At 38.9% G+C, this 8,912-nt stretch overlaps 2 protein-coding genes across 2 annotated transcripts; both read left to right on the top strand.

Annotated features, from left to right (window-relative positions):
* Positions 1 to 5,107: 5,107 nt before the first annotated feature.
* Positions 5,108 to 7,465, top strand: LOC137721384 (lectin 7-like). Its single transcript, XM_068460478.1, has one exon. It carries the CDS (start codon positions 5,122 to 5,124, stop codon positions 6,448 to 6,450), a length of 1,329 nt encoding a protein of 442 aa, XP_068316579.1. The 5' UTR covers positions 5,108 to 5,121; the 3' UTR covers positions 6,451 to 7,465.
* On the top strand, positions 6,556 to 7,131 carry LOC137719850 (L-type lectin-domain containing receptor kinase IX.1-like). Its single transcript, XM_068458852.1, has one exon. It carries the CDS (start codon positions 6,556 to 6,558, stop codon positions 7,129 to 7,131), a length of 576 nt encoding a protein of 191 aa, XP_068314953.1.
* Positions 7,466 to 8,912: the final 1,447 nt, after the last annotated feature.

The raw sequence follows: 8,912 nt of genomic DNA on the forward strand, positions 1-8,912 counted from the left end.
AGACCCCCCAAAAGGCATATTTATACTAGTCAGGAGAGAGACCTTTTAGGATAGAATCCTTGTGTTAAGCTAAGAGAATCCTAGATTATATATAGGAGTAGATATTGCATCCTCTTTAGGAGTGTGATTACTTACGGCACACGTCAATTCCTAGAATGTAGGAACTTCAAGACATGTAGAAGATTTGCCTGATTCCATGCTGAATTAGATCCCATTGTCATGTAGAACAAGCATGGTCATTCTTAGCGAAGTCGTTTTAAATTTGCCCATTGCTCTCGAACATGATGATGGTGGCACCACTACTCTGTTACTCTAGCTCTGCTTGGAGCTGTTGAGTCCATAATTGGACTTCCGATGTAACTGTAGCATATCGGATGATGCGTTCATCAACATTGAAGAAGGGGAGATATTATCAGGCTCGATTGTTTGCGTGGTAAACGTGATTTCGGGGGAACCCTGTCCAAGCCCTCAGGCGGGTCGAAATGAAATGAGGTGGTTGTCTGAGCACTAGGATAAGATCCATATCTTTAAGCTTTCTTTATTGAAAACCAACTCAATCAAATAAGGAATCACAATCAAATCCAATCAAAGATACCATGAGATAAACCCAAGATATTATTTAATTAATTATATCTTTAGGATAATTCTCTCATCCATCCATTGGATGATACAGTTGACCAACTGGACGTTGACAGAGTGCATGGCAATCCTACACATGTGGCCAAATATCTCCCTATAAATACTTTATTCTATATGAAATTCTGTTAAGCTTTCGCTACATAGTTAAGTTGTAACTCTCTTTCTCTCTCTCTCTTTTCAGAGAAACTGATTTAGGCATCGAACATCCATTGACAAAATCCCCCCCCTCCTCACCTCCCTCCGTGGACATGTGGCTTTGGTAATTGATCAAAGGTATTTAATTGTTTTGTAGGTACAAATTCATATAGTGAATTTTTGCTATGCTTTCATTGAGAGCTTGATTTAATTCTCAAAGAAGCTCTCGCAATTCCTTTCAGAATTGACCCTTCTTTGAATTTTTCTAGCGCTCCCAATCCCTAAATTTTTAATTCCTTGATTTATGTGTGCTAGAAAAAGGAAAACATGATTGGAAATGCTGAAACTATAGAAAAAGGAAAACATGGTTGGAAATGCTGAAACTATGATGAATGACACTCCCTATATGCCTGGGTTTGCACCCACTGACAAAAGTCATTTCATCGCAACGAAATGCAATGAATACCTGGCCAACGCACCAAATCTCCTTATTTGTGGTTCAGATCTTAACGCTACCTTCATGAAAGTTGTTCATTAGCCCAACATCTATAATATATCCAAATTTCAGGAAGATCTAACGATGCAATCATTGCAGATATTCAAAATTCTGACCTAGTGTGCAATTTCCGCAGAAATATAGACAACCATGTTACGGGTGCTAAAACCCCATTTTTCGTAGCTTGGTTCAAAATAGTGGCTTCACGAAAATTGTTCGTCTAAGAGTTATAAGTTGTCCAAATTTCAGCTCCACCCTAGTATTAAAACCTCAAATAATTCGTGCAGCAGCAGCAGCCTCTGCCGCGGCCCAACTCAAAAAAACAACACAAGCCCACGGTGAGTAGGAACACATGCCCACGACGCTGAGGCCCAGCTCGTAGCAGCAACACAACCCATGACGCTCCACAACACAAGCCCACAGGGAACCGGCCCAACTCGCAGCAGCAATGCAACCCAACATGATTAAACCCAAGTGCAAGCATAGCCGAACGACGCGAGTCTCGAAAACTAATTCCAAAGGCCCATTTCGCACGACAAAGCGCGTTGCAGCAGCCTAGGGCACGCTGCCTTCAGCGCAGGTCCAACCACGTAGGCCCATTCGGGCATGCCCTTGCCATCATCCCTCAGCGGTCGACCCGCTCCAGCCTGGACCCTTTTCATTTCAACTCACTCGTCTCTATTCATTTACGTGGGCATTATGATCATTGGGATAATTCATGTTTATCCAAGACTTGATCTTGGCAATTTCAATTCGTATAGGATGCAACCGAGACATCTACCTGATCTCTTCAAACGTCACTCGATTGGAATGATCCTGTTCATGGGCTGAAAGCTCATTGACCTGAACAATATCCATTGGATCAAGGTTTCTACCTCCCATCTTTTTTACGAAGAGAGAGAATATGGAGATCCAAAATAAAAAATAGTGGTATTTGCTTGAAACAACGTAATGGAGGTAGTCAATTAATTTTTTTCAGAAAGATTCTTTATTGGATAAAGTATAAGAAAAATAGAAATATTCTAAATCATGGCTATCAACTCGACCCTTTTCGATCCACGTTATCATTTCAGGCCCAAACAGATCCTAAAATGTTCATGTGCTTCCACCTATGTCTGTCCGGCCCAAGTGTTTGATATGACTCTGGTTTGATTTCATTGGTAAGTCAACCACTATGCATAGTCCCTCCAAAAGTATACATTTCGGACGGCAACCGGCGATGTTGGTTAGGTACATTGAAGAAAATATCAACGCACAATTTTGTTGGATCTTTGTTTTGGAAACAGTCTCATCCTTTTGTCTTGTTATTTTGTCACATGCTTCCTAAGCTTTAGAAAATGAAAAAAGTCTGAATAAAATTTACAAAGTCATTTTTCTCGATCGAAAGCATAATTAAGTTAATTAATCCTGACCAATTCTTAATGAAAATAAGTAGCTATCATCTTATAGATTGGGGTGTGTTATCCACACATCTTTTTTACTTCTCATACACTCCTTATTAATTTATGTCCTTTGATATTTTTCAATTCATTTGATCCGACAGCTGAAAATTAAAAGAGTATGTGAAAAGTAAAAAGGATCGTATGCATATCACACCTTATAGATCACTCAATACCGGCAAGCCGACCACCAAACATCACACCAATGAATTTGTTAAATCTTCACCCACATTCCCAGCCAAATATACAGACAAAACACAAATCCTGCACTGAATCGTCACGTTACAAGTACACGTCCCGTTTCACATTAGTCCAGAGTAATGTTAGAGTAATCATAATTTCGAAATATATCCTATTAAATTTGATTGTAAGAAGTAATGTGGGTTTGTGCTCCAAATGTCACACCTTTAGCGAAAATGAAGCTCCAAATGTCACACTCTAGCGAAAATATATTGTTGTATTAAAAAAAAGTTAACTGATGCTTAACTTGCAGTTGGAGTATGCACGTGTAATTTGGTGTAATATATTTTGTGAATTAGAATTTAAGAAAGAACACTGCCTGCTTCTTCTTTTTTTAATGGAATTAGCCCGTCATATGATACATCAATTTAAGCATCAGTTAATTTTTTTTTTTTTTTAATAGAACAATATATTTCTGCAATGTGTGTGACATTTGGAGCTAAGCCACACAATGAGTAAGCCATAATAATTTGTTATAGAGTGTTATTCACAAGAGTTGAACTTAAGATCTCCCAACTGAAGAGGAATATCATTAAATCGTAGTACTACGTAGAAACATCAGTTAAATGTTAAATATAATAATTAATTCTAGGGTAAATTACATAATACCCCCCCAGGTTTGAGGATTATTAAAACCCCATACAACATCTTTAAAACATTTCACTTTCATACCTGATATACTATTTTATTTCAAAACAATACATCCGTTAGATTTTTCATTCATTGGTCTATTAAATGCTGACGTGGCTGTCACATTTGTGCTAATGTATCGCCACGTGGCAAAAAAATATTTTTTTATACATTAAAAATATTATAATATTAACCCTATTAAAATTATAAAATAAAAATAAAAATAAAAAAAATAAAAAATAAAAAACCTAGAAAAACCCAAACCTAGAAATCCTTCCCTCCAACCCTACATCCCACCCCCACCCCTTACCCATCTTTTCCTTCCCGTCCGTCTATCCCCTCCAGCCCTCCATCCCCTCCACCAGAGCACCCCTTAGCACGGGTCCCACCTCTCTCTCTCTCTCCCTCCCTCCCTCCCTCTCTTTCGCAGAGCACCCCTTAGCACGGGTCCCACCACTCTCTCTCTCTCTCTCTCTCTCCCTCCCTCTCTCTTTCTCCCAGAAATCATTCCCCGCAACCCCACATCCCACCCCCACCCCCACCCCCTTACCCATCTCTTCTTTCCTGTCCATCCATCCGAACTTCGATGACCTCCTCCTCTTTGACCCTTCCAACCTCGACCTCTCTTGCCTCACCTCTTCCAACCTCCTACCATGTTTCTGGAGTTCGACGACTCCTCGGGGGGCCAACCACCCAACCCCTTCTCCTCGACCCCCAAGCCCACCGCTTCCTTCGACTCCACCGCCATTGCTGCCCACCTTCAGAGCTTCTCCGTCGACTCTGACTTTTTCGACAGCCTAGGTAGGACTCTCTACGAGTTAGGGGGTTAGGTTATTAGGGTTTCAAAGTGGGGATTTTCTAAATGGGTTGGTTGGTGGGTAGAATTAGGTATGGAAATGCTTCAATGGGGATGAACCGCGGGTTGAGCGGTGGATTTTGTAAATGGGAGTTGTAGAGAGGTGAAGGGGAAGGAAGGGGATCTAGGCTCGAGTTTTTCTGGTTTTATTTATTTATTTATTTAATTTTAAATATGGTTAATATTATAATATTTTTTATGTATAGAAAATTATTTTTTTGCCACATGACAGCCACATCAGCACAAATGTGGCAACCACGTCAGCATTTAACAGACCAATAGATGGAAAATCTAACGAAGGTATTATTTTGAAATAAAGTAGTACATGAGGTATGAAAGTGAAATGTTTTAAAGATGTTGTATGAGATTATAATAAACCTCAATCCTGAAGGGGTATTATGTAATTGAACCTTAATTCTGTTACTACACATAAAAATCCGTTGTTTATATATGGTAAAGAAAATATGATCAGAAAATGTTGGCTTCAATAATTTGTGATACAGTATTTGAGTAAGAGCAGTTGAGAAGAATATCCTTAGATGGAATTGACTTGGTTATTTACCTACATAATAAGAACAAGTCTTGAATTAGGACAAGCATATAGTTGAACTCAACTTATGCCTCTCCATCCAAATAAGCATGCATCCCCCTTCCTGCTTTTCTTTATGAATACAGACCCTTCAACTATGGCTCTCTTCAATCCAATTTTCCACCTCCAAACACAAACTTTGCCCTCTTTTCTCTTCGACTTCTTTCTCTTCCTCTTACTACTCGAAAATGCCAAGCCATTCTCCTTCAACATCTCCACTTTTGATACAAACGCAAAAGATATAACCTTCCAAGGTGATGCCTTCCCATCCAGAGGAGTCATTCAGCTCACAAAGAATCAAGTTGATGGTCTGCTGACTGAAAGTGCAGGTCGGGCCTCATTCGCTCAACCCATGCGCCTTTATGATGCCAGCACGGGGAGGCTCACTGACTTCACAACCCATTTCACCTTTGTCATAAAAGCCTTGAATGATACATACTATGGTGACGGCATATCTTTCTTCCTTGCACCATTTGATTCGAAAATCCCCGAAAATTCAACTGGGGGATACCTTGCTCTATTTAGCTCCGATTCTTCCTTCAACTCCACCAAAAATCAAATTGTTGCTGTAGAGTTTGACAGTTTTCAAAATAGTTGGGATCCAAGTCCTGATCACGTAGGGATCAATGTCAACTCCATTGTCTCAGTAGCCAACGTTTCGTGGAAAACTACCATGAAAAATGGATCAGTAGGAAATGCATGGGTAAGTTATAACTCTAGCTCCCATAATTTAAGTGTGTTCTTAACATATTCCAAAAATCCAAAGTTCAGCACTGGAAATTCTAGTGTTTCGTATATAGTTGATTTGAGCAAGGTTTTGCCGGAGTTAGTAAGCGTCGGTTTTTCTGCTGCCACGGGTGCATGGGTGGAAGTACACAACATTCTGTCTTGGTCATTTAGTTCAACCCTAGAGATCAGTAGTAATAATGAAGCAGAAAGAAAAATAAGAATTGGGGTTAGTTTAGGAGCGGGATTCGGTCTTTTGAGTTGTGGGTTATATCTATTTTGGTTCATCTCTTGGAGAAGAAGGGCTAAGAAGATAAATGAGGCATATGATATGTCCATGGATGATGAATTTGACAAGGGAACTGGGCCTCGGAGGTTCACTTACCGTGAATTAAGTCACGCAACAAACAACTTTTCCGAGAGAGGCAAGCTTGGAGAGGGAGGATTTGGAGGAGTCTACATGGGTTTGCTAACTGAATCAAACACAGAAGTGGCTGTGAAGAGAGTATCCAGAGGATCAAAGCAGGGTAAAAAAGAGTACATAGCGGAAGTGAGGATCATCAGTCAATTGAGACACAGAAACTTGGTGCAGCTCATTGCTTGGTGTCATGAACAAGGTGAGTTCCTTCTGGTCTATGAGCTTATGCCAAATGGAAGCCTTGATTCCCACCTGTTTGGAATGAAGTTCCATCTCACTTAGACAGTGAGGCACAAAATAGCCCTTGGCTTAGCATCGGCACTTTTGTATCTTCACGAGGAGTGGGAACAATGTGTGGTGCATAGAGATATAAAGTCAAGCAATGTGATGTTAGATTCAAATTTCAATGCCAAGCTTGGAGATTTTGGGCTTGCAAGGCTTGTAGACCATGGCTTGGGTTCACAAACAACTGTATTAGCAGGCACCATGGGGTATCTAGCCCCAGAGTGTGTGACGGATGGAAGGGCTAGTAAAGAATCCGATGTCTATAGTTTTGGGGTAGTTGCCCTAGAAATTAGCTGTGGAAGAAGGCCCGTCGAAGCAAAGGAGGAACCGAGCAAGGTAAGGCTGGTGGAGTGGGTTTGGGATCTGTATGGAAATGACCAAATACTTGAAGCTGTTGATAAACGATTGAATATGGAATTTGATGAGCAGCAAATTGAGTGCTTGATGATAGTAGGGTTATGGTGTTGCCATCCTGATCCTACCTTTAGGCCTTCTATTAGGCAAGTGATTAATGTTCTCAATTTCAAGGCCCCCATGCCAAGCCTGCCTTCGAAGTTGCCAGTGCCAATGTACTTTGCACCTGAATTGAGTATGTGTAGGTTCTCCTATACGTCTAACCTCACCGGATCATCAGTAAAAGATCAAACTCAGTGTTTGTCTAGCAGTTGCACTACCTAAAATTCATCACAGTCAGCCGGCTCTTCGAAGGCTTTATTGAATTCGCACACAGCCGTTGTGTAGTGATGTGCCTCGATTAACCTTTTCCTTTTCTTTTTAATTTTTTGTTTGATTTCTTTCTTGTCCATGGTTAAGAGCAGGAATTCTTGTGCTTTCTGTTGTTTTCGTTTATAGAAAGAGTTAGCTTATTTGGATATTTGGTAAGTTATTTTTATGTTGTTAATTAAAAAAACTTGTATGAACGGTGGACCATGTAGTTTAGATCAATTTGAGCTTTGAACTTTTATTGATATATTTCAGGTTTCAGTTTAGAGTAATACCAATTTATGATACTTTTCTACTGAATTATTTTAAACTATGTTATAGAGATCTTTCTTGAGATTATAACAAGAACCATGTTCTACTAATATACTTTTCCTTTCAGGACAAAAAACAGAGTAATATCTTTCGTCACGACGGTTGTTTGACCATGTCACGCAAGTCCTCCTCATATTTTAGGCATGTCATGTTTTAATTGATTAGCTTAAGAACTATTCGGTGTTCGGCGTAGTACATGATCATAATATTCTCCAACTTAATAGTTTTGTTTATTAGACATACAATATTCCATACTTCTCTAATATATAAATAAAGGAAAATTAAAATTAGGTGTAAGAAAGGAGGACACTATCTTAGTCAATTGACATAATTCCATACACCTTTCTAATTTAACAGAATATAGTTCAAGCAATGTTTTTTTTTTTGTTAACCAAGCATTGTTATATTGGGAAAAGTTGACTACATTCTAAACAAAAAAACGATACTCTTATCACATATTTGTACCATTATTTATACAATTTTTCTAATAGAAAGGAGACATACATGTGTTGATATGTCTTATCTCTATTAGAGAGATGATACAAATAATAATACAAATATGTAGTAAACGTTGCATTCCTCTGTTCTGAACTAGTTTGTTGACCCAGTCATTTAACTTTTAGAATACAAATCTGTATTGGAATAATCACCCAGCTTTATTGTCCTAGTCCAATTTTCAAAGCCCTCAGGTTCGTTTTCGTCGAACTCTGTTGCTTCCTTTGCCTTGATTCTATCTGAAACAGTCTAATATTGCCAACTTGTGCATTCAAAACAGAAATATTTTAAGCGGGCTGAGCCTTGCAAACAGCTAGTACTGCAATGGTGAGTGGAATTTGACTATTCAATCCCCTCGTGGGTTCGAAACTTGTGCTTGTCAACAACCCTTTCTATTTTTTTTTCAAAAAAAAAAAAACCTTAACCTTGGTGGTCAAATTACAGAAGGTATATATGTTTAATACTTTTGTTAATTTAATTTGGACCACCACCATAGCATCAACTGTATGATCAAATAATGTTGAACTAACACTTGTACCTCTCCCGATTATAAATGAATTAATTCCCAGTGGGGTAAACCTCCTGTCCTGTGAGATATATTGGTGATGACAATGTTTGACAACTTTGGCCTGCAGATGTTTGAATTTCGACATTTTGGTAACGAGAGTTTCATCGGAATTCTTGACATCCATATGTCCATTTGGTTTGCTCTTTCTTACTATTCTTTTGTCTCACATGAGTTCAACAAGCTATACTGGATTTGGAAGTCCACCTCATCTCATTCTTTGAGGGTCTGCAACCCTTTGGACATGATATTAGACCTATATGTTAACTATATTGAAATATTTGAGAATCGAAAAGAAAATGGAGAAGAAAGAGTAACTGAGAAAGATGAACTAGAGAGAATTTAAAGAGAAAAATATGAGACT

This window comes from Pyrus communis, chromosome 16, assembly GCF_963583255.1.
Source record: "Pyrus communis chromosome 16, drPyrComm1.1, whole genome shotgun sequence".
Lineage (NCBI taxonomy): Eukaryota > Viridiplantae > Streptophyta > Magnoliopsida > Rosales > Rosaceae > Pyrus > Pyrus communis.